General features: G+C 57.7%; 1 protein-coding gene and 1 long non-coding RNA gene across 3 annotated transcripts; one reads left to right on the top strand and one right to left on the bottom strand.

Moving 5' to 3' along the window:
- Positions 1 to 4,577: 4,577 nt before the first annotated feature.
- On the bottom strand, positions 4,578 to 24,739 carry PLIN3 (perilipin 3). 2 transcript variants are annotated; one of them, XM_072721709.1, is made up of 8 exons: positions 24,500 to 24,739; positions 21,963 to 22,058; positions 18,587 to 18,785; positions 18,368 to 18,450; positions 13,783 to 14,080; positions 9,556 to 9,755; positions 7,883 to 8,008; positions 4,578 to 5,416 (listed from the first exon to the last, which is right to left on the bottom strand). In XM_072721709.1, exons 2-8 carry the CDS (start codon positions 22,038 to 22,040, stop codon positions 5,072 to 5,074), a joined length of 1,329 nt encoding a protein of 442 aa, XP_072577810.1. In that variant the 5' UTR covers positions 22,041 to 22,058; positions 24,500 to 24,739; the 3' UTR covers positions 4,578 to 5,071. The 2 variants fall into 2 exon arrangements, with proteins under 2 accessions (XP_072577810.1, XP_072577811.1); XM_072721710.1 differs by having other exon boundaries at positions 4,578 to 5,413; positions 24,500 to 24,586.
- LOC140593972 (uncharacterized) lies at positions 5,413 to 10,616 on the top strand. The gene is made up of 3 exons (XR_011994498.1): positions 5,413 to 7,255; positions 7,343 to 9,435; positions 10,121 to 10,616. It is a non-coding gene; the product is annotated as an uncharacterized lncRNA (long non-coding RNA).
- Positions 24,740 to 25,125: the final 386 nt, after the last annotated feature.

Genomic DNA, 25,125 nt, shown 5'->3' with positions numbered 1-25,125 from the left:
ACCCAGGGATCTGTATTTCTTGATTTCTTAAAAAATATTTTGATTTATTTATTTAAAGTGGGCTCCACGCCTAATGTGGGGCTTGAACTCATGACCCTCGAAATCAAAAGGCCCCAGCTCCACTGACTGAGCCAGTTAGGCACCTCTTGATGAATTTTCGTATTGTGAATATCAGTAATTTATTCATGTTCTCTGCTGCATAATATTCCACCATGTGAGTCTCTCCCAATTTATTCATCTACTGTCTTTTGGATTTGGGGCTATTAAGAATAAAGTAACTGGGCAGTGCCGGTGGCGCAGCAGTTTGGCGCTGTCTGCAGCCTGGGGTGTGATCCTGGAGACCTGGGATCGAGTCCCACATCGGGCTCCCTGTGTGGAGCCTGCTTCTCCCTCTGCCTGTGTCTCTGCCTCTCTCTCTGGGTCTATGAATAAATAAATAAAATCTTAAAAAAAAAAGAATAAAGCAACTGTGAACATTTGAGGTCCTTTGTGCGGACATCTGAGCTCAAGAATAAAAGTACTAAAACAGGGATGGTGTCCCAGGTTTTCTTTTTATTTTTTTAAAAGATTTTATTTATTTATTCATGAGAGACACAGGGAGGGAGGCAGAGACACAGGCAGAGTGAGAAACAGGCTCCCTGAGAGGAGCCTGATGTAGGACTCAATCCCATGACTCCGGGATCATGCCCTGAGCTGAAGGAAGACACTCAGCCACTGAGCCACCGAAGGGTCCTTCCCAGGTTGTTTTTAAGTAAAGGTTTGTAAGCCTCTGTTCCTGGGAAAAAGTGCCATGATCTGACTTTGCTGATGAGAAAGTGTAGACAATCACTTCAGTTCTCTGGTGGGGCTGGAGGGAGACCCCAAATCCCCTTCCCACATCCATGTCTCGGTTGGGGACAGACATTGTACTGGCCTGTCCCATTTCTCCAGCACCAAACATTTGCTTTCCTGTCCCCCAAAACCGCCACTGTCACCCTCTGCTGGAGTTGTGCCCACACCCTCAGCCCTAGTATCATGAGCGCGACTCAATGATGTTTGCAGTTACTGCAGCAAAACACACCGCAGCTTTTAAGTACTGGGAGAAATATTCTTGTCTAAGCAGGACGATGTAGCAGGAAGGTCTCAAGCAGGGGTTGGCAAGCTTTCCCTGGAAAGGGCCAGGCAGTAAATATTTTAGGCTTTGAGGCCCACAGATGGTCCCTGTTGCATATTTTTGTTTGCTTTAAAACCCTTTAAAAGCGTAGACTATTCTGGGGCAGCTGGCTGGCCCCATTGGTAGAGCATGGGACTCTTGATCTTGTGGTCAAGAGTTCAAGCCCTCTGTTGGGGGTAGAGCTTAGTTAAATGAAGAGAAATGTCAACCATTCTGAGTCCACCGGCCGTGCCCACACACGAGTGTACAAACAGCTCTTTAGGCGGCATGTGATGGTTTGTGCATTTGGTCTGAATCATTCTGCAACAGTGACTGCTCGTAGAGAGTGTTCGTTATTAAATCTGAATGGCAGGTTTTCTGTTGTACCTAATTTTGAATTTGTAATTACATCTTCTTTTTTCTTATATTGGCCCAAAATGTTTAGTCCTTTTAAACATTTGAGAGCACAGTATTCGTTCTAGGCGTAGAACATAGTGATTTGATGGGTGTGTATGTTGCAAAAGTCTGGGTAATGTCTGTCGTAGCTACAATTTTTTTTTTTTTTTTACAATTTTTGTTTTTGTGATGAGAAACGTTCAGATGTACTCTCGCAGCCACTTTTACGTTTATAGTATGGTATTGACTAGTCGCCACACGGTTGTTAGATTCCCCAGGACTGACTTTTCTTTTTTTCTTTTTTTAAATTTTATTTATTTATGATAGTCACACACACAGAGAGAGAGAGGCAGAGACACGGGCAGAGGGAGAAGCAGGCTCCATGCACCGGGAGCCCGACGTGGGACTCGATCCCGGGTCTCCAGGATCGCGCCCTGGGCCAAAGGCAGGCGCTAAACCGCTGCGCCACCCAGGGATCCCTTTTCTTTTGTTTTTAAAAATGTTATTTATTATGAGGATCCCTGGGTGGCGCAGCGGTTTAGCGCCTGCCTTTGGCCCAGGGCGCGATCCTGGAGACCCGGGATCGAGTCCCACGTCGGGCTCCCGGTGCATGGAGCCTGCTTCTCCCTCTGCCCGTGTCTCTGCCTCTCTCTCTCTGTGTCTCTAGAGGCAGAGACACGGGCAGAGGGAGAAGCAGGTGCCCTGTAGGGAGCCTGATGTGAGATTCGATCCCGAGACCCCAGGGTTATGACCTGAGCCGAAGGCAGACACTCAACCACTGAGCCACCCCGTCGCCCGCAGAGCCTGCGTCCTTATACTCTGCTCTCTATTATTTCCCCAAGTCAGGCTGGGCCCTTTGCATGTGTGTTTTCTGGACACCCTGCTGCAGTGAGCTCAGCTCAGCTAAGCTAATGAGAGGAACATTTATTTATTTATTTTTTTAAGTCACTAGATGAGAGATTGGGAGAGAACGTGTTTGAGGCCACGACGTTAGTGCTGACTTGTCAGGGAGCAAGAGCTAACCGATACACCCCATCTGCGGACGGAGCCACGGGGGATTGGAGAGCGCACTGCTAAGTTCCTCCAGCAGGAAGAGCCCAGACCCGCCTGTCAGGCCCCTAGTGGCCGGGAGACTTTGAGGAAATTATGTGACATCTACCTGCCTCAGTTTCCCCGTCCACAACACGGGAAGCTCAGTCCAGCCACCCCAGAGGGTTGAGGGGAGGCTGGTGCTAGCATCCGCCAGGTGCTCAGAGCAGGGCCTGGCTCCCGGCAACAGCCTGTGCCCGCTCAGCGTTGGGAGGCACAAAAAGAGATGTGCTCCCCGACACGTTAGGGGGCCCGTGTGGGGAACCTTGACTCGTTTAAGCCAAAAGGCAGGAAAATAAGTGTTTGGGGGGATCCCTGGGTGGCGCAGCGGTTTGGCGCCTGCCTTTGGCCCAGGGCGCGATCCTGGAGACCCGGGATCGAATCCCACGTCGGGCTCCCGGTGCATGGAGCCTGCTTCTCCCTCTGCCTGTGTCTCTGGCTCTGTCTCTGCCTGTGTCTCTGGCTCTGTCTCTCCTTCTATCTCTCAAGAATAAATAAATAAAATCTTTAAAAAAAAAAAAAAATAAGTGTTTGGGACGAAGTCAGCTAACCTGGTGGTTCTCACCAGGGGGCCGTGTCTGAGGACACCTGTGGTGGTCACACAATTTGTGCTGTTGACATCAAGCCTGTGGGGCCAGAGATCCTGCTTGGCACCCCAGGTGGCCAGGGTGGCCCCCAGAGAGCGACTCGGTCCCAGTGCCAGCAGTGCAGAGCGGGAGACCCTAAGATAACCTAAGTACCAGGTTTTTCAAACGTGCAGTCCTACAAAATCTTTGCTCCCGATCTACGTGGGAGCTGGTCTCAGATGATGACGCTGATGGCTCGAGAGCCCGAGGGCTCCCCAGGGTCACTCACGAGGGACCAGGGAGCTGGCCAGGGGACCTGCTCCCCATCCCCAAGCTGGAGCACGGGCGCCGGCCCTGGACGGGAGCAGCAGGACTGTGCCGCCTCGGACGCACCCAGGGAGGCAAGGCCCGCCCGGCCGCGTGCCCCCGATGCTTCATCCCTAAAGGGGGGACACCTAACCTGCAGAGCTGAGGCGACATGAGTGAGCAGCCCTGGGCCAGAGGCAGCGCAATGAGAGGATTCGGTTTCTGTGTTTTCTTCGATGTTAGCCCAGCGGTGGGAAGTGGACAGAAATGCGGGGATCTCCAAGCCGGGGGTTTGTCCAGGGGCCACCTGGACTCCCTCAGGGCCGGGATGAGCTCCCCGGGATGCTGGAACAATGAACGCAGACTTGGGGGCTGAAAACACCACAAACCTGTCACCTTCCACTTCTGGAGGGCAGAAACCTGAAATGAGTTTTAATTGGGGCTAAAATCAAGGTGAAGGCAGGGCTGGATCCTTCTGGATGCTCAGGGCAGGGGTCAGGGGGGATCCTGTTTCCCTGCCTTCTCCGGCTTCCCCAGGCTCGTGGTCCCTTTCTCCATCTTTGATGTGAGCAGAAGATGCACCCACCTCAGGTCCTGACCTCTGCCTCTGTCCTCACACCCTCTCCTGCCGGCCCTGCAGCCCCCAGCTCGTGAGGACCCTCGTGATGGTGGCAGGGCCCACCGGAGCAGCGAGGACCCACCCCCACCTCCCTCACTGAACCGCATCTGCACAGCTCCTTTTGCCACATGAGGGAACGCGTTCTCACGTCCCGGAGATCAGGACGTGGACATCTTTCAGGGGGCAGTTTGCCACACCGCCCCCCCAGCCCCCAACACCCAGGAAGGTGTGGGGAAAGCGCAGGCCTTCTGCTTCTGCGGGATCCTAGGACACGGCCCAGAGGGCAAGACCCAGGGTGGGGGAGGTGAAGGGCCCTGCTCTTCTCCCATCGGAGAACTCTGAGCCCCACTCCGCGTCCCCTCCTGTGAGCAGAGCAGGGACGGGGCCCCAGAGGCCACACGGAGACCCCAGTATCGCTCGGCTCCTGGGAGTGCACACACGCACATATATACACCCGCACGGCCTGTACTTAGCTGCAGGTGAAGTTTATTAAGGCAATGCGGAAGCTCGGCAGGTACGGGAGGCCAGGCAGGCTGAGCCCCTCTGCTCTCGGATGGGCCTGGGTGGCGCTCCCTCCACCCCCTCCCCGGGAGAAATCCAAGTCCATCAGCTAAAGGCTGATATCCAGGGCCCTTGATAAAGAAAAAGAGATGGGATATGTATCCCTGGGTTTAAGAAAAAAAGAAATTGAGGGCACTGAGGGCCTCCTAGAAAACTTTTCCTAGAACCCTCCCTGTCTTGACTGAGGAGGTGATGCTCAGGATACGCTTCCTCTGAGCGCAGAGGAGGGGATGGACAGGTCGGTTTGCAGCTCCCCGAGGGGGCAGCTAAGATGGGCAGGGCGGAGCGGGGTGGGGTGGGAAGGTTAGGGACACACGTTCCAAGTGAGGCGAGGGGTCTGGTGCTCGGGCCGCCCCTCAGGGAGAGGGTAGGTCCCTCCCCTCCAGCCTCCTCCTGGCTGTCTTATTTCTTCTCTTCTGGGGCTTTCTCAACGACTCCCGGGGCAAAGGGGCCCACCAGCCACGTAATGGGTGTGTTCTGGGCCACGTACTCAACCATGTGGTCGAGGGCCTCTCGGGCCTTGGCCACCTGCTCCCGGCTCTGCATCAGGACGGTGCTGGACAGGTCCTGGAAGGAATGGATGCCGGAAAAGGTGGCTTGGAGGCCCTCCACCTGGTGGCGAGCCTGCTGCAGCTGGTCCTTCACGTGGGTGGGCAGCCCCTGGATGCTGGACCCCAGCGAGGCATAGGTGCTCTGCAGCTGCTGGGCAATGTCCCGGAACATGGTGAGCGTCTGGGTCTCCACCTGCTGAGAAGGGGGGGCACCATCAGGACCGTGTGCTCCCAGGGCAGCCGGACACGACCTTCCAGGAAACCTTTCCCCACGAGAGCCCGTCCAGCATGGTGGTGGTTTGGGACACCGGCTCTTTTGAGCTTTGAGCCGTGTGGCGTATGTACCAGAGTAAAAAAGAGGCAGAGAAATTTTTCCAGAGGGGATAAGCAGATGGTCAATAAGCACCCGCCACCAGGGACACAGGGCGCAGACCCACAATGAGGTGCCACTCCACACGCGCTGGGGCGAGCCGGATCTAGGAGGGAGTGATGAGTGCCGACGACAATGGGGAATGAAGTGGGACCCTTGTATGTTGCTGGTGGTCCCTCAAAACGCTCATCTACAGGGTTTCCATATGGCCAGCACCTCCCCTTGTAGGGATCCACCCCAGAGAAATGGAAACGCACGCCTGTACGAGGCTGGTTCCCAAGGTGGTGTCCACGGGAGACAAACCCAACGTCCATCAGCTGGTAAGTGGATAAACAAACACGGCCCACCCACCCACGCCGGGCACGTCTCTCAGCCTTGAACGGGGGTGAAGCGCCCCCACGTGCTGCCCCGGGGAGAGACCCCGAGCCCACGACGCTCGGGGAGGGGATCAGACACAGGAGGCCCCACGGGGTGTGAGTCCATGTGTGTGACACGTCCAGGACGGGCTCGTCCACGGACGGGGAGGGGGCTCGTGGGGCCAGAGAGGAGGGGGAGTGACTACTGATGGGGACAAGATCTGCTGGGTCGGTGGGAATGTTCTCAGAGGATCCTGTGATCTCCTCACAAACCTGTGAATACACTAAAAACCACTGAATTGCATACTATGCAAATTTTATCTCAATAAAACTTTTTTTGGGATCCCCGGGTGGCTCAGCAGTTTAGCGCCTGCATTCACCTCAGGGCGTGATCCTGGAGACCCGGGATCGAGTCCTGCATTGGGCTCCCTGCAGGGAGGCTGCTTCTCCCTCTGCCTGTGTCTCTGCCTCTCTCTCTCTCTCTGTCTCTCATGAATAAGAAAATCTTTAAAAAAAATAAAACTTTTTTTTTTTAGGTGTAAGATACTGAATTTTCTATCTCCACACAGCTTTAAATTTTTTTTGTTTTTTAAAGAGGCTTGGAAGAACTTTCCAGGCAGAAGCTGTAAATGGTGGGGGAGACCACAGGGTGGATGTGCAAATAGGGACCTTACCCTCCCTCCCCGACTAGGGGGAGAGAGCAGGCTGGTGGTGGGACTCTGCCCTGACCCTGCAACAGCGAGCAGCCTGGACTCGAGCCTGGCAGGGAGGTGCCGAGCACAGTCGACATCTGCATCTTCTGGGTGCCACGCGGAGCAGCAGGAGCAAGGGAGACGGTTTTAGGTGGTTTGGGTCTGAATGCTAATAGTTTTGCGTTTAGGGATATCGGGGATGTCTCCATAACTATCACTTTTGCAGCACTCACCGTGTGCTTTACAAAGCTACTCATTTCTATGTATGTGTGTATGACACGGGCCGGGAAGTTCACCCTTTTAAGTGTGCAATTCCAGAGTTTTTAGTATATTTGCAAGGTTGTGCACCACCACCTCTGTCTCCAGAACATTCCATCGTCCCCCAAAGAAACCTCATTCCCATTAAGCAGTCAGCCCTGACCCTCTCTCCCGGTCCCCACGAGCCCCCTCCCCTTCCTGGCCATGTCACACACATGGACTCACATGCTGTGGGGCCTCCTGTGCCTGGTTCCCTGTTTGCAGGGCCGAGGGACGTGCCCGTGTGTGGATGTGAACCTGTTGTGTGGATCCGTTCATCCACCAAGGGACACCTGGACCATCTCCATGTTCTGGCAATTGTGAGTCCTGCTGCTGGGAACACGGTGTGTGGGTTTGGTTTGCTTCACCCCAAGAGCCCTGCAGGAGGCCCTACATCCCATTTGCAGAAGGGGAAGCGAAGGCCCAGAGAGGTGAAGCGGAGAAGCTGTAGTGAGCGCTAGGTCAGCCCTGAGGCCGAGGGGCGTTCGTGATGGGGCGTGAGAGCCACGGAAGGTGCTGATTCAAGGAAGGCCTCCGTGAGTGAAGGTACAGGTGGTGCAAACTCAGAGCAGAGCAGGAGGCCAGTGCCTGGGACAGATAGGAGGGACCAGAGGACGCTGGGGAGGAGTCGTCCCCAGGAGCCAGGCAGGGAAGTATGAAGGCCTCCGTGACGCTGGGATGGGGGAAAAGGTGGATGAGATGTGGCTTAGAATTTGAGCAGGCTGGGAGGCAGCACGATCAAGTGTCCCACAGTCTAGAGGCAACACCCACACCCAAGAGAGGATATCAAGGCGGGCTTCCTGGAGGAGGTGCTGCTGTGTCCGGAAGGCAGTTAAGAGAAGGAGAGGCTGGGGAAAGTATACCGGGCAGGTAGGTCCATCGGGCAGAGAGGCATGGAGAGGCATGTCAGGGCCCCAAGCACCCCGCGTGTCCCCCCAAGCTGGTACCTCTGGTTTGGCCGGGGTCTGCTCCGTGCCCTGGAGCCGCTTCTGGTTCCAGTTGAGCCACATCTGGTGTAGTTTCTCCTGACCCTCCACCAGCTTCTGATCAACTCCCTGCTTGACGGTTTCCATCTGGAGTGGAGTTAAGGAGTAAAAGAGAGAGAGAGAGAGAGACACAGGAGGAGAGAGGCTGCCTCCAGCATCTGACCAAGGTCGGCAGAGCCCGGCACCCATCCCAGGAGAGGCCCCCAAAGTCCTCCATTTGTCCCAGATGAGATGGTCTGCGAAGGGGAGGAAGCCAGGAGGGACGCTGTTCTCACACAGCCTTTCCATGGCTACGGTTTCATCACCAACAGGTGCGTGTGCCCTGTGCTACTCGAAAAGGAAGTGGCCACAATTCTCGGCAGCTCCTCACATTTTGTCCCACTCTTGCAACTGGGCCTGTCCACAGGGCTGGCTTTGGCCAACGGGACGGAAGCAGATGGAACTCAAGCTGGGTCGTAAAAAGTGCTCCAGTGGAATGTCATCCAGGCATAAAAAGGAAGGGACCCTGCCACCTGCCACCATGTGGACGGACCCTGAGGACGCCGGGCTCAGGGAGGGGACCCAGACCCAGAAGGACGCCTCCTGCAGGACCCCACTCCCAGGAGGTCCCCAGAGGAGGCCTGTCCAAAGAGACAGAGAGGGGGTGGTGGGAACCGGAGGTGGGGAGGGAGGCGGGGCGGGGGGGGGGTGTCAGTGCTTCCTGGGGACGGCGTCTCCGTGTGGGGAGATGGAAGGTTCTGGAGATGGCTCGTGAGGGTAGGTGCTTCGTGCCCTGAGCTGTGCAGTTAAAAATGGTTACTTATGATGGTGAATTTCATGATGTATTTTCCCACAATTAAACATTTAAAAAGAGAAAGAGAAAAGAGGGAGCACTTCGCGGATGGAGCAAAGCAAAGAGGAAGGTAAGAGGAATTAAGCTCTTTGGAGGAGAGACAGAAAGGCCACCGCGGCGGGGAGGGCAGGATGTGCCTGCAGACAGGCAGGTGGGCCCCGCTGGGGTGATGGAAACGTTCCCCGTCTTGACTGTGACTGCGGTGGTGGTGACCTGTCCATTTGTGTTTGTAAAACTCCTCTAACCGTACGCTTAAAAAAGGGGGACTTGTTGTTGTACCTGAATTATGCCTCCGTGAGACTTTCAACGAAACCACCATCAAACACCTGCTCGGGCTTCGCAGGTCGGTCTCCCGCCGCCCGGAGGTCCCCCCAGGAGAGCCTCCGCCGGGCAGCCTGGCGTGGGCTGAATTATGTCCCACCCCCCCGCCCGATCATATGCTGGAGGCCTGACCCCCTCGGACCCCAGAGCGTGCCTGTGCTTGCATATCGGGTCTCTAAAGACACCATCAAGTCGCAATGAGGTCATTGCGGTGGCCTGCTCCTGTGGTGACTGGCGTCCCTAGGAGAGGACATGCGGGCAGAGGACACGGCCGTCTGCACGTCCAAGAGAGGCCCAGCCCTGCGGACACCATGACCTTGGACCCCTCCCCTGGGCCTGGCAGGCTGCTCTGGTCATTGAGGTGAGCTGGTCCCAGGGGCCCATTAAGGCAGCGCCTCCCCTCCCCCACAAGCCACCCAGGACCACGGGAGAGAGGAGCCATGGGGGGTGGGGAGGGGGGCCGGGCCCCGCGGAGCCTCACCAGGCTGAGCGCCTGCGCCAGCTGGCCCAGGGACTCCTGCGCCCGCTGGCGCGTCAGCTGCAGTTTGCCCAGCGAGTGGGCGAAGGCCCGCTGGCGCAGCCGCTCCGACAGCGAGCCCAGGCGCACGAAGTAACTCTGCTCCTGCCGCTGCTGCTGCACCGAGGCCATGTCGAAGCCCTCCAGGGACGTGGCGAGGCGGGCTGCGGGGAGGAAAGCAGGGGAGGCGCCGTGAGGGGCCCTGGCCTTGCGTGCTGCCCGGGTCCCCGTCCCGGGGGTAGCCGCTCACAAGCTGGAAGGCCCTGGCGCGGAGGGCGGGTTCCCCTGCCTCGCTTTCCCCATCTGCAAAATGGGCATGATGGGAACCCAACGTCCCGGGATTAAGAGGGCTAGCGTGAGGGTGTGCAAACCGTGGCTCACGCCCCCCTGCTTGCAGCTTTGCACCAGGCCTCCACACCCCCCAGTGCGTGGGTGAGCTACGTGGATGGCTGCCCTCAGACTACGGTGACGGGGTTTGTGGCCCCCTGGCTGGTGGAGACGAAAGTGTTCACTCTTTGCTCCTTTGCAGGAAAAAAAAAATGCTGGGGGATCCTGTACCAGTGTCCAGCACCTCCACGGCTACTCTCTCACAAAGTTCTAGGTGCTTCCTGCGCAGTCATCAAATCCCAACAACTCCGCGAGGGAGGCACCGTTAGCTCCGTTTTTACAGACGAGAAAACAGGGGCTCGCAGGTGAAGTGACTTGCCCGAGGCCACGCAGCTAGGCAGTGGCAAGTCAGGATTTGAAGCCAGGCGGTCTGTCACCATGTTCTGAACCAGGACACCTGACGGGGGGACAAGTCTGAGCCACATGAGAACCGTCTTGACAGCACGTAAGGCAACGTCGGGAATATCTAGTCTAGAGAGAGCCCTTGACATTAGAAGACGGCAGGATGGAAACGGCCTGTCCTGATGAGCTGCTAACTCACCGGCTTGGTAATCCCCTCTAGCAGGGGCTTGCGAACTTTGGCCCCCAGGCCCAATGCCCCCTGTCTTTATAAATAAAATTTTATTGGCACAGGGTCACACCCGTTCCTCTGCTTATCTCCTGCTGTGTTGCTTCTGTGTTGACAGTGTAACTAGAGGCAACAGGCACTGGCCCCCAAAAGCCAGAAATATTTACCAACTGGTTAGGAAGATGTTTGCCATTCCCTGCTCTACACAAATGTGATTCTGCCGGCGAGCCTCAGTTTCCCCTTCCGTATGACCCACCCCCTCGCCCCATCACAGCTGCGTGAATTGTGAAAGGTGGGCCAGCTTGTACTCAAAAAGGCACGCAAATGAGCGTTTAGTCCTTGACCTGCTGCTCAACCAAGGTAAGCCTCCAATCAGGGGATTTCAGTGGTCTCTGTAAACACTAAAAAATCTGGAAAAACATACTCTAACCCAAGGGTTGATAGACTTTTCCTGTATGGAGCCAGACAGCCAATGTTTCTGTACTTGCTGGCGGTCATACTGCGCCTTCGGCCTGCAGTTGTCTGTGCAAAAGCAACATGTGTGCAAATGGGCATGGCTGTGTGCCAATAAAACTTATTTACAAATGCAGGTATGGGGCCAGATGTGGCGTGGGGGTAGTGTCATATAGTCAGCTGGGGAGGAAGGTGTCATGGAAGAGTCATTTCACAACGATATTTAAAATGAATAAACATCAAACTACAGGGATGCCTGGGTGGCTTAATGGTTGAGCATCTGCCTTTGGCTCAGGTCATGATCCCAGGGTCCTGGGATCCGGCCCCATGTTGGGCTCCCTGCCCAGCGGGGAGTCTGTTTCTCTCTTTTTTTTTTTTTTGTTTCTCTCTCTCCCTCTGCTGCTCCCCCTGCCTATGTTCTCTCTCTCTGCCAAATAAATTCTTTGGAAAAAATGGGGAAAAAAAAAACGAACTACACACACACACACGTGGGACACTTAAAGGCAGAGAAAATAAGACTGCACTTCGAGGAGAGATTTTCCCCATTTTCCTATCCAAGGTGGGTCTGCGGAGATGAACCCAAATGAGTGACACCGTGAACCTGCCCTGCCCACGGCCCAGGGCTTCTCCATGGCCCTCCGGGGACCCGGGGCTCTGCCCTCGGAAGTGCAAGCGGCTTTGTTATTAGGCCAGGACGTCACGCAGACTCCCAGCACATCCAAGCAAGCGGGCAGGTGCCCCTGGCAAAGGGGAGGACCCCTAGAGAGAGGGAAGAGGGCTGTCCCCCTGGCCCGAGCCCCCGAACACACGCCCAGTCCTGCCACGCTGCTGTGAAAGCGCGTACCCTCCCCTGAAGACCACCCCTCCGTCCACGGGCACCAGCGCCCACGGCGATGTCCTCCTTAGTGGGCGGATCCAGAGGGAGGACAGAGAAGCAAAGCTGGTCACACAGGTCTGTTCCCTGCGGCGGCCCCCCCGCCCCGGCCGAGCTCAAGACCCCTTTCCCCGCAGACCCTGCTTGTCCTGCTGCCTTCAGGGGCCAAGACCCACAGCCGATTGGACCTGGCTTCAGCACCCACCACGGGCCGGAGGCTCCCTGCCTTCAAGAGGTTCATGGTTGGGTTTTGGACGCTCAAAGCACAAGTGACACACTGGGCTCAAGCCACATGCCTCAGGGCCTGCGATCGCCAGCCTGCCCGAAACATCGAGTTTGTCCAGGAAGCAAAGGACCACCCCCCTCCTTTCCACACGGGTTCCAGGAAGGATCACGAAGACTCAGAGCCAAGGCGAAGGTGCCTCCAAGCAGCCAGAAGTAATGGGACAAGGGCGACCCCGATAAAAGTCAGCACGTGGGACTGGCCTGTGGCGTGTAAACCTCCACATTCACACCTAGAACGTAAAAACCCACTGCTGACCGTGGAAGATGAGCCAGCCCACAAGCCAGTCAAGGGAGAAACTTAGCCGGGTGCCCTCTTCTTCCACAAGCTGCAACAGAGAATGTTCTCCGAGCTGACGGAGGAAGGAGCGATGCTTAGGACAGACACGTTTTGCAATCCCGATCCCAGACGATGGAGGCGGCACATGATTCCCTGTGCGTGAAGTCCCAGAACGGAAGCAGGGTGTCTCACCCCGGAGGGGGTCTGCCCCCAACCCCCAGGGGACACTGGGCGGTGTCTGGGGCCATCTGTGCCTGCGGCACGGAGGGGCCAGGCCCGGGCGATGCTCAGGACCCCCCCTGCCTCCCGCATCCCCCATCACCTGTCCTCCCCGCAGTGGCCCCCAGAGGGCGCCGTGAGCACCCGAGTCAGCTCCCACCTTCCCCTGCCCGCCTGCCCTCCAGGGCTCCCACCTCCCCGGGGCTAAGTCCAAGTCCTCCCCTGGGTCCCCCTAAACCCCGAAGAACCTGCCCGGTCTCCCATCCCCACCCTCCCCTCGTTCGCATCTCCCTCCTCGCCCACTCTGCCTGGCCTTCCTCTAACCCACCAGCCAAACCCTGCCCCAGGACCTTGGTTATTGACACTTCTCTGCGCTGATCCGCGCAGCTGGCTGGCTCGCTCCATTCACTGTCACGTCACCTCCTCAGAAACATCTAGTCAATCCCCCCCCCCCTCTAATTCTCTCCTTTAGGCTCATCTCCTTATCCCGTGAGCTCCGCGAGTGCAGGCTTCTGTGCACCAATGTACCCCCAGCACTTGGAAGACTGGCGCACGGCAGGTGCTCAAGGCACATCCGGATGGACAACTGTGCACCCGGGGGGTGGGGGTTGATGACAGACAAGACTTTGGGGGGCAGGTGTCAGGATGCAGCATGGACGAGGGAGGTTGCAAACTCAGAGGCTTCACTGGGGAGGTGGCATGTGAGCACAGAGCTGGCAGCAGAAAGGAGCGAGCCTTCTGGATGTCTAGGGGAAGAATGGTCCTGGGAGAGGGAACGGCTGGTGCAAAGGCCCTGGGGTGGGAGCATGGCTGAGGATCAGCAAGGAGTCAGTGCGGCTGGAGCAGGATGAACAAGGGGAGATGGAGAAGTACGCGGGGGGCCCACGGGGAAGGGCTTGGAGTTCTCCCTGAGGGAGCTGGGAGCCCCCAAGGGCTGTGGGCAGAGGACAGAACCTGACTTGGTGGTCACAGGGGCCCTCTAGTGGCTGCTTCAGGGAGGCCAGGTGGGTGCTGACGGGGTGGCAGGGGCGGGATGGCTCTGAGTGACAGCTCTAGGTGGCAGAGAGGGGTGGGAGGTCTGGGCCGGGGGGGTGGAGGGGGGTGTCGGGGCCCAACGGCTGCACTCACCCAGCTCAGCGTCCGTCATGGGCAGGTGGTTATCCACCCACTCCTCCGACTTGCCCAGCACCGCGTCCACCCCGCTCAGCACCATCTGGCCCACGCGGGAGCCCATGACCGACTGGACGCCGCTGGTCACCACAGACTTGGTTGCGTCCACGCCAGTCTGCACGGCACCCCGCGTCACGTCAACTGCCTCCGTCACTCGACTGGCGACTGTGTCCTTGGCGCTGGACACCGTGCTGGACACGGCTTCTCGGGCCCCCGACACCTTGGACGAGACGAGCTCCTTGGTATCGGCCAGCACCTACAACACAGCCCAGCATCGGCATCTTTGTCCTCCCCTCGTACCTGGGGACCCCCACCCCTGCACCCCAACCTCCAGGGAGGCATTCCAGCTCCTGGGTCACCCCGGAGGGTCAACGTTGAGTCTGGCGGTGGAGACCTCGCGCCCTGGAGCCTGGCTTGAATCCTGGTTTGTTATGTCCTGGCTGTGTGGCCTCAGGCAACTCACTGTACCTCTCTGTGCTTCCATTTCTTTATCTACAGCGTCAGGGGCCACAGGGTGCTGAACCCGGACCCCCGGGACCTCAGAATGAGACTATTCGGAGAGAAGGTCTTTAAGGAAGATATTAGGACACAGAGGGGAGGCCATGTGAGGACAGCGTCTGCAAGTGGAGAGGCGCCCCGGGGAGGAACTGAGATAGTAAGTTCTGGGCTAGGCCATCCCCGCTGTGGCACTTGGTTACAGCTGCCCCGAGCGGACGGCTACGATGGCTTAGAACAGTGGTTCTCACCTCAGGTGACCCCATCCTCAGGGGATGCTGGGCACTGTCTGGGGACACACGTGGGTGTCACGCCAGGGGGGGTGCTCCTGACATGCAGTGGGTTGGGGGCCGGGGCCTCTCCTACCCTCGGGAACGCCCAGCCCTAATGTCAGGAGTGCCAAGAGGGGAGACCCTGACCTAGAGGCGCCCGGAGCAAAACTAGGGCAACACGAAGGATGCACCCAGGTGTCCAGACACTGTCTCCATGAACTCACGACGGAACACGGTTCCCGCCTTAACCTCCCCACGGCAAACGGGGGGTCGCGCCCAAAACATCCCAGCAGTTGTGGGTTTATTCATGAAGCTTGTATTAAAGCATCAAAACTAACGACGAGTCAGGTACGTCAGGTTCTCAGCTCTCAGATGGGCTTCCGCCCTCCAAACCCCCAAGAGGAGGGAGCGTATCCTTTCCACATGGGAGAAACCGAGTCCAGGAGGCAGGCAGCTTGTCCAGAGCCTGGATTTTTTAACCTGGGACTTTGACTCAAGCACCTTTAACCCGGGTTAGTGGGACAGCTACGGGGTCGGTAGCCTTCTCTGCCAGAGGGCCGCGTGGTAAATAGTTTAGCTTTGCAGGCCAGTGTCCCCGGGTCTCAGCCACTTCACTCTGCCTCCTGTAGACGCGGCCACCGATGCCATAAGGAGCGCGCGTGTCCACGCCCCGGTGACTGTATTTGGCACAGACGATGCAGGGCCAGGAGTGGTGACCCTTGGGACAGTTTTGTCGCAGGATCCCAGAAGAGAGGCAGCGCCAGCACATGTTGGGCATTCATGGGCCGACACCTGTTCTTCTTGAGGCTCAGCCTCTGAGCAGATCTCTATGCACAGAGCTCTCCGGAAAGTCAAAAACCAGCCCCGTCCCGACCCTTCTAACTCTGAACATCTAGACCGCTGGTGTCCGTGGGAGTTAGCTCCTTTGGGGACATGAAGAAATGCCCCCGCCCCCCCGGGGCTGTCACCTAGCTCACACTGGCCCAGCTGTGACCACACCGTGGTTCATAGAATGGGGACATGCTGCCTCTTCCTGGGGCGAGCCTGGGGTGTGCGTGTGTGGGGTGACATCCCAGGTCCTGGAGTCTGGAGAGCGCTAGCGCCTCTGAGCTGGGAGCAGCTCTGCTGGATGACCTTGCAGAACGTCACCCCGAGAGCTCATCCCTTCTATAAACAGAAGGAATGTTGGCCCCAGGTGGCACCAGCAGGTCAGCCCCGGGCCCAAGGACGGGGCTCCTCCATCATCCTGCAAACCGGGCAGCTTCCACCTTCAACGCCCCGCCTGCTAGTGGCCTTTGCCAGTGACACAGTGATCCCTAGCCGCGTGGAGTTCCGCGGGCACGGGGTGGGCCCTGCCTCGGGGACTGCGGCCCGGCAGCAGGTGCCCAACAGTGAGGGGGCCTCAGGGCAGAGTGGGAGGGAACTAACTGGAGCAGCCCTGGGCCTGCCCTCCTGCCCCCACCCCAGGGATCACCGGGTTCTGGTGAGGCAAGCCCGGACATGAAGAGGCGCACCTGAGTGTGGCCATCTGTCCCACAAGGCCTAAGTGGAGCCTGGGCATCTACTATGTGCCAGGCTGTACGATGGGCACTAGACAGGGCAAGAAAGTAGTCTGTGCCCTCACCCCCTTGGGAAGACAAGTAGGCAGCTAAGAGCCCTTCAGATGGCCTCACAAGCTAATACAACAGGGACACACACTCAGGGCAGCATGATTCACAGACCCCAAGAGGTGAAGCAACCACTGACAGATGCAAGCAGAAATACGGTCCATCCTCACACTGGGATATTGTCCAGCCTCAGGAAGGAAGGGGCCCTGACACCTGCCCCCACGCGGACAGACCCTGAGGACACCGGGCTCAGGGAGGGGACCCAGGCCCAGAAGGACACCTCCCGCAGGACCCCACTCCCAGGTCCCCAGAGGAGGCCCGTCCACAGAGACAGAGAGGAGGTGGTGGGAGCCAGGGGTGGGGAGGGGGATGGAGGTCAGTGCTTCCTGGGGACAGGGCCTCCGTGTGGGGAAATGGAAGGTTCTGGAGACAGATGGTGGAGGTGCACGGCGGGGTGAGAGTGCTTCGTGCCCTGAGCTGTGTGCTCAAAATGGTTAAAGATGACAAATTTTATGTTGTAAAAAAGCAAACAAACAACAAACTAATGTATCTGGTACACAAATGTCCACAGCAGTATTATAACAGCCAAGAAGTGGAAACAAGCTAAATGCCTACCAACAGATGAACAGCCACAGTGTGTCCCCGATGCATGGGCACGTCCCTCGGCCGTGAGCAGGAGCGAGGCACCCACACGCACCACCCCGGGGCCAGACCCCGAGCCCATGACCCTCGGGAAGGGAACCAGACACAGGAGGCCCCACGGGATGTGAGTCCACATGGGTGACACGTCCAGGACGGGCTTGTCCACGGATGGGAAGTAGATGAGTGGTTGCCAGGAGCGTTTGGCAAGAAGGAGATTAATAGCTAAGGGATGTGGGGTTCCTTCTGGGGTGACGAAATGTTCTAAAAGGGGTGGTGGTGGTTACACAACATGAATATACTAGAACCATTGAGTCACAGGCTTAAATGAGCTCATTGTACTATGTGACTGTGTCGTGGTGTGCTAGAGCAAGGCTGGCCGCCGGCCACGTGAGGCTATTTATGTTTAAAATTGGTAACCGAGGGGCACCTGGATGGCTCAGTGGTTGGGCATCTGCCTTTGGCTCAGGTCATGATCCCAGGTTCCCAGGATTGAGTCCCACATTGGGCTCCCTGCAGGGAGCCTGCTTTTCCCTCTGCCTGTGTTTCTGCCTCTCTCTGTGTCTCTTGTGAATAAATAAATATATTTAAAAAATAAAAATTAGGGGATCCCTGGGAGGCTCAGCGGTTTAGCGCCTGCCTTTGGCCCAGGGCACAATCCTGGAGTCCCAGGATTGAGTCCCACGTTGGGCTCCCGGCATGGAGCCTGCTTCTCCCTCCTCCTGTGTCTCTGCCTCTCTATGTCTATCATAAATGAATAAGTAATCTTTTAAATAAATAAATAAATAAATAAAATTAAAAATTTTAAAAAATAAAATGAGTAACTGAGTTCCTCAGTGACACCAGCCACAGTCTAAGGGCTCCGTAAGCCACATACAGCTGGTGGTTTCTGTGCTGGATGGTGCAGAGAGAGAACATGGGCATCGGAGACAGAGCTGAGCGAGGAGGCCCTTCTCTCAGAGGGAGCAGAGGGGGAGGAAGGCTTCTGAAGAGGTGGGATCAGAACAGAGACCTGAAGGTCTGGTTCATGAAGACAGAAGCGCACATGCAAAGGGCCTGTGGTAGGAACGCGACGAAGGGTTCACTGGATTTGCGTCCCCCGGCCTCCCTTATAAAAGTTCCACGAGGGCAGGCAATCTGTTCCTATCACTGTGTCTGGGACCCACAGGTACGGACATTACCGAATGGGGACCACAGGGGCTGGTCGGGGGGCTGGCATGGGACGGAGCGGGTGGGTACCAAGGGCTGGCAGGCTGCGGGGCCGTGAGGACGGCCTTGGCTGTTGCCCCAGACAAGGTGAGACACACAAGGGGGTGCTGAACAGAGCTGGCTGGTGTTCAGATCACTCCCCCAGGTGCCTAGCAGGGAGCAGACTCAAGGCCGGGGTGAGGCCAGACTGAGGAGGGGTCAGGGAGGGAGCGGTCATGTGCGTCTATTCTAGCTGGGGCGGAGGCAGAGGCTCCACACCCAGGGAGGCCCCCCTTCCCGGCAGAGCCCCCCCCAGTCCCCCTGAAGCCTGATGCCAGTTACCTTCTCCGTGTGCTGCTGCAGGATGGGCAGGTTCCCCTCCAGCTTGTCCAGCCCCCGGTGGGCGTATTCGCTGGCCGATGCGACTGCAGGACAGGGGACAAGGCGGGAAGGGTCAGTCATGCGTGTGCGTTCCCCTCAGGGCCGGGAAGGCTGGACAGGGCTGGTTTGGGGGAACAGGGAGGAGCCCCAAGGGGTAGGGGCTCCCGGGGCCTCACTTACTCTGTGGCTCCAGCTTGGAGAGGATGGGCTGGGCCCCACTGACAGCGGCCGCCGTGAGGGTCTTCACGCCCTTCTCGGCCACGTCGCACACGGTCTTGACGTGGGGGTGGCTCTCCTTGGTGGAGGTGTAGGCCGCCGACACCATGTGGCAGGTGGAGCTGATGAGGGGCATGTTGGCCACGCGCTCCACCACGCTGGGCTGCGGGGACAGGCGGCTCAGCAGGCTGGGCCCGGGACCCCGGGGTGCTCCGCAATTGCGATTTCACTCCCCATCCTCTCCTCCCCCAGCCCCGTTCCTGTGCGCGGATGATCCCATCCCGGACGTGTCACACATGTGGACTCACACACAGTGGGGCCTCCTGTGTCTGGTTCCCTCCCTGAGCATCGTGGGCTCAGGGTCCATCCCTGGGGTAGCACACTGGTGCTTCTTTTTTTTTTTTTTTTTTTTTTTAATTGTGGTAAAATGGGACACCTGGGTGGCTCAGCAGTTGAGAGTCTGGCTTTGGCTCAGGGCGTGATCCTGGGGTCCCGGGATCAGTCCCGCATTGGGCTCCCCGCATGGAGCCTGCTTCTCCCTCTGCCTGTGTCTCTACCTCTGTCTCTCATAAATAAAGATCTTTTAAAAAATTCTGGTAAAATACATATAAAACTTACCATCTTCACCATCTCTACGTGGCTTCGAGTACACTCATGCTGTCGTGCAAATCATCCTACCATCCATCTCCAGAACCTTCCACCTCCCCACACGGAGACCCCGCCCCCGGGAAGCCCTGCCCCAGCCCTGGCTCCCACCACCTCCTCTCTGTCTCTGTGGACGGGCCTCCTCTGGGAACCTCCTGGGAGTGGGGTCCTGCAGGAGGTGTCCTGGGTCTGGGTTCCCTCCCTGAGACCAGTGTCCTCAGGGTCCATCCATGTGGGGGCAGGTGTCGGGGTCCCTTCCTTCCTAAAGCTAGACAATCTATTATGTGTGTGTAGACCACCTTTTGCTTTCATGTCCTAGAGCAAGAGGTGGGGAGAAGGGTCTCCCCAGGGCCTGAACAAGGGTGGTCACAGGAGCAGGTGGGGGCAGAGAGGCTTGTGTGCTTCTCAGTACAAGTGTGTATTTGTGATGAGGGGGGGCTTCTAATGCAGCACTGCCCCACGGGACTTTCAGTGATGATGGAAATGTTCTATATCTACGCCTTCCACCGTGATGGCCCCTAGTCACACGTGGCTCTCAAAACCTAAATTAAAATGAAATTAAACAGGGGCACCTGGGTGGCTCCGTCGGTTAAGCACCTGCCTTTGGCTCAGATCATGATCCCAAGGTCCCGGGATTGAGTCCCATGTCACATTCCTGCTCAGCGGGAAGCCCTCTGCCTCTGCCTGCCTGCTTGTGCTCTCTCCACCTACCTCCCAAATAAATAAAATCTTTTTTTTTTTAATTTTTTTTTCAATTTTTATTTATTTATGATAGTCACAGAGAGAGAGAGAGAGAGAGAGAGGCAGAGACACAGGCAGAGGGAGAAGCGGGCTCCATGCACCGGCAGCCCGACGTGGGATTCGATCCCGGGTCTCCAGGATCGCGCCCTGGGCCAAGGCAGGCGCCAAACCGCTGCGCCACCCAGGGATCCCCCAAATAAATAAAATCTTAAAAAAAAAAAAAATCCTAGCCTCCAAATGGCCATTGGGTACTTGAAAGATACTCGGCATCACAGATCACCAGGGAAATGCCAAAACAACGAGATACAACCTGACACTGGTTAGGACGGTTACCACCAAAACAAAGCAACTAACAAATGATAGTGAAGATGGGAGAAATTGGGGAGAAATTGGGGAACTCTTGGGCCTTGTGGGTGGGAACATAAAACGGTACAGCCACTGTGGGAAACTGTGAATTAGAAAGAATTACAGAGAAGCACCCTAGGACCCCGCAATTCCACTTCTGCGTATACAGACAAAAGAATTGAAAACACGATCTCAAAGAGATCCTTGGACGCTCGGGTTCAAAGCAGCATTGTTCACAGTGGCCAAAAGGTGGAAGCCACCCAAGTATCTGTGGACGGATGAACGGATAAACAGGGCGTGGTCCATCCAGATAAGGGAACGGTAGCTGGACTTAAAATGGACATTCTGACACCTGCCTCAACGTGAGTGGACATTGTGCTCAGTGACATAAGCTAGACACAAAAAAGACAAATCCTGTAGGATTTCCCTTACGTTAGTGACCTAATGTATGAGGTTCTACTTTTATATCAAAGATATTATGTTTCTACTTATATGAAACGTCCAGAAGAGGTAAATTCATAAAGAAGGCAGATTAGTGGGTGCCAGGGGCTGGGGGGCAGAAGGGAAGGGGACTAACTGGTAATGGGGGTGGGGTTCCCATCTGGGGTGATGAAGAGTTTCCGGAATTTGATGGTCTTGGTGGTTGTACATCATGAGCATACTTAATGCTGAACCATACACGTCGCAATGGTATTTTTTGTGTTGTGTGTTATTTTACCACAGTTTTAAGAAAGGAATGGAGCAGTGACACCTGCTACAAGGTGGGTAAACCCCAAAAACACGATACACAGTGAGAGAAGCCAGACACCAGGGGGTCTCAGGTTGTATGACTCCGTTAGTACGAAATGTCCAGAACAGGCAAATCCACGGAGACAGCAGATGAGCCGTTGCTGGGGAGGACGAGGAATGAGGAGGGGCTGCTAATGGGGTGGGGTCTCTTTGGAGGGGGGGGGATGAGAATGTTCTAGGGGCACCTGAGTGGTTCAGTCAGTTAAGCATCTGCTTTCGGCTCAAGTCATGATCCCAGGGTCCTGGGATCGAGTCTCACATAGGGCTCCCTGCTCAGCGGGGAGCCTGTTCCTCTCTCACCCTCAGCCCCTTACCCCCGGCTGGTATGTACCCACCCGTGCGTGTTCTCTGTCAAATGGATGGATTAAAATCTTAAAAAAGAAAAAAAAAAAAAAAAAAAAAAGATGTTCTAACCCTGTAGGGTACTGATGGCTGCATAACTTTGTAGGTTCCTAAAAACCACTGAGTACCACCTTCTCCAAGGGTGAATTTTATGGCATGTAAATGATATGCTAATATATTCATGTATCAACTACCAGTAGAGTTAGCTAATCTGGGAAGGGGGAGATAAGACAGGGGCTGACCTCCTGGGGAGACCCTATGAGCACCTGCAGACAGGGCAGCGGTGGGGGAAGCAGACAGGTTCAGAGCATACCCCTGATCTCCCCAAAGCCTCCGGGGTTCGCAGTTGTGCCCCGGCCCCCACCTGTCCGGGGTCCGGGTGACGGCTCTCCCTCACCCACAAAGAGATCTTTTGACCCCAGGTGCGGCTGGCAGCTCCCGGCCACGGTTCTCCCACAGGTCCCAGCCCCGCCCTCACCTGCTGGACTGGTTCTTCGCCTGTCACCTGGGTGCTGGCGGTGGCTTCTGGGGTGGCTTCTGTCCCGTCGGTAGACATTTTTCTCCGCAGCGGGCTCTGTGGAGGACAGATGGGCTTCGTAGGGGTCCAGCCGGCCCTGGCCCTCCCTCCAGGAGGAAGACCAGGTTCCCCTCCCCGGGTCCTTAGAGCCCTGCCTCTCAGTCACTCACAAGCATCTGGGGGCCTGGAGCGGGAGCTGATTCAGCCGGGCGGGTGGGGCCCTGAGTCGCCCCAGTCTCAGGAGCTGCTGATGCAGCAGATTCCGGGGCCCCACCCGGATGGCCATCTCCAAGGGCTCTAATTGTCAATACTTCGGGGAGACACCTAGGACGCAATCTGGCCGTGGCTCCCTGCTTTCAAGAGCCCCCTTCCCTTTGAAACCTCGAGGGGATGGTGGTCCCACACCTGCACTGCCGGGCGCGCGGAGGCGTGTGTACCTGTGTCGGCCGCAACAAGGTACCGCTAACGACCTGGGGAAATCAAGGAGCCAGCCCAGTGCAGTGGCTGCAGAGTAGAAACCTACTCATGGGACGAGGATGCTCAGGGACAAATAGTGTGAAACATGTGTGCGTCCTTTGCACAGTCTTTAGACATCAGAAACTGTTAATAGGGGCCACCTTTCAGGGAGGACCCGGTAGCTGGGCAGGCCTCGGACTTTTGAGCCAGGTAGAGAACATTACCAGTCCCCCCCCCCCCCTGAAAAAAAGGGTAAGCATTATAAACAAAACACCCCACAAACTGTGTAGGGGAGACCATGCCTGGCCCTATTACAGACCAATCATGTCAGACTCCAGAGGGAAGGCAGGGCCAGGGAGGCTCTCCAGGTGAGGCTAATGCACACGTCTAAAGGTACCACGGGAGCCACCACAGGTGTGCTCCGTTTGGCTGGCCAGGGAGAGGAGGTGGGTAATCCATCATCACCCTAGACTGCAGGAGTCCCACCTCCGCCCATGCTGTGCGGGGCTGAGCAAGGAGCCTCCTCTTTCCTGGCCTCAGTCCTCTCACCTGTAAAACGGAGCTAAAGGTAGAACCTGGCTTCAAGGCTGGTTCCCCTGGGAGGAGCCTGCCGTGAACCCCTGACCTTGATTCTGAACATGTCCTTCTAGAGGAAGGGGGCCCATCCTCCTGGCTACCCGGTTGCCCTGTCCCCCAAGCAGAGCCCAGCAAACTGAGGTTTTGAGAGCACCAGTTCTGGAGCGTCCAAGCGGGTTCTAATCCCAGCTTGGCAACTCACCAGCAGTGGGAGCTTGAGGAAAGCAGGACCCCCTCTCAGAGCCTTGCCGGCCCCATCTGCAAAACGGGGATCACCGTTCCTAGCTCAGAGTCCCTACAGATTGGCAGAGTGAGTGACTGTGTACGCGTGTGGCGCTGAGCTCGGTGCCTGGCACATAGCTGGTGCTCAATAAACAAAACCGCTGCACACATGGGTGAACCTGCCAGGAATGAGCTTCTGCTTGTTACTAAGGTCCCCAAACTGGGAAGCGCAGCGAGTAGGCACATCCATGCCCCTGGTTCTCATGACCAAGGTCCAGTTAGTTATTCCTTTCACCCTCCCTGGAGCCTGAGCTCGCCTGGCCTCCTCGGAGGCGCACTCTCCCATCGCCCCTGCCCATCGATCCCTCCTGGGGCGGCTGAACCGAGGGTGGCCTCGGCTGATGTCAGCACCCCACTAAAGTCCTTGGGTGGGGGTGGGGGGTCCGCAAGCTGTGTGAAGCTGGCTCGGGCTAGCTGGGGCCGGCAGTCACGTAGACGTCCAGCTGCAGCCAGGGCATGCTCAGATACAACCTCCGAAGTTCCCAGACACCGAGGTCCCAGGCCCCGCTGTTCTAGCTCAATCCTGACCAAGGTCCCAAGGACTCAGATAAGGGGCAGGCCCTTCCCGGCCGCCTGGAGCAACCCGCTGGCCACACCCACCCGGGGGAAGAGGGCGGGGTCTGCCGCGACCTGCCCGGGGCCCAGCGGCGGGACCTGACCCTCGGGCGGGGGAGGAGCTGCCCCGCGGGGCGGACCCATTAGCTGGGGAGGGGGCTCCGCTAGGCAGGAAGACGGCCCCCCTGCTGGGGGGTAGGGGCGCCCCGAGGACCCAGGGAGGCCCGACTTCCTGTGCAGGACGGGACAAGCCAGCACACTTGCAAGCACAAGCAAGCACACTTAGAGGGGACGTGGTTTAGCGGGAGGGGGCGGGGCTACCCCCTCCAGATACCGCCCCTTCTAGGGGGCTCTTTCGCGCGCCCCCCCACCCACCCAACGAAAGTCTCAGCAATTGGGAGAGTTTGAAAGTTTCACTCTGTTCCAGAAAAGGGGGGGGCGGGGCTCCTTGAGGGGGTCGCGGGGGAAGAGACAGGAAAGCTGAGCCCAGGCTGGATGGAGACCCCTCCCCAGGCCGCAGGGACCGGCAGAGCCCCCAGGAAGGCTCTCTCCGCTCCTTCCCCCCGCGGGACGTCCCGGGACTCGCCGGACCGCGCCCCCCCACCTCGGCCGGGGCCCCCCCGTCTCACCGCGGTCAGCGGGGCGCGCAGGGCTCCACCGCCAGCTCCGAAACCGTCCTGCGCGGGCCCGGGCTGGGGGCTTTTATACCCGGGGGGCGGGCGCTCGGGAATGACGGGCCGGAGGACCAATCGCGTTTGGAGGCCGCCCGCCGCCAGGCCACGCCCCCGCCCGTCCGGGACGTTGGAGCCGCAAGTGGAGTCCCGGGCGGGCCGGACTTTGCGGGCGGGCGCGTGCGGGCTGCGCGGTCCTCGCGTGGGGGGACCCCCCCCCGGAAGACGCCTGGGAAGACCCAGCCAAGGGCGCCCCCTCCCGGCCCAGGGATCCCATGGACTCGGCCCAGGGAGGTGCTATCCGAGGGCTGGGGTCCCCAGGTCGGGTCCCCCGTGTCCGCAGAGGCGATGAGAACTCAGGGATCGCTGTCTGATGCCCCCAGCACGTCAGCAGCCCAACCCTGGGCGGGCAGGAGACCCGAGCCAAGCCCGACCCAGCAGGATGAGCGGCCTTCACCACAGCGGTGACCGCACACGCCGAGCGCTTTCCTCCCGCCCCGACCTGCAGGGTTACCGCTTAATCCTCCCCAAAACTATTCCTTTAGCGTCCCCATTTTACAGATGAGAAAACTGAGGCCCAGAGA

The sequence above is a fragment of the Vulpes vulpes genome, chromosome 9 (assembly GCF_048418805.1).
Source record: "Vulpes vulpes isolate BD-2025 chromosome 9, VulVul3, whole genome shotgun sequence".
NCBI lineage: Eukaryota > Metazoa > Chordata > Mammalia > Carnivora > Canidae > Vulpes > Vulpes vulpes.
The sequence above is the reverse complement of the archived record's forward strand: the minus strand, read 5'-3'. Positions and strand labels throughout refer to the sequence as shown.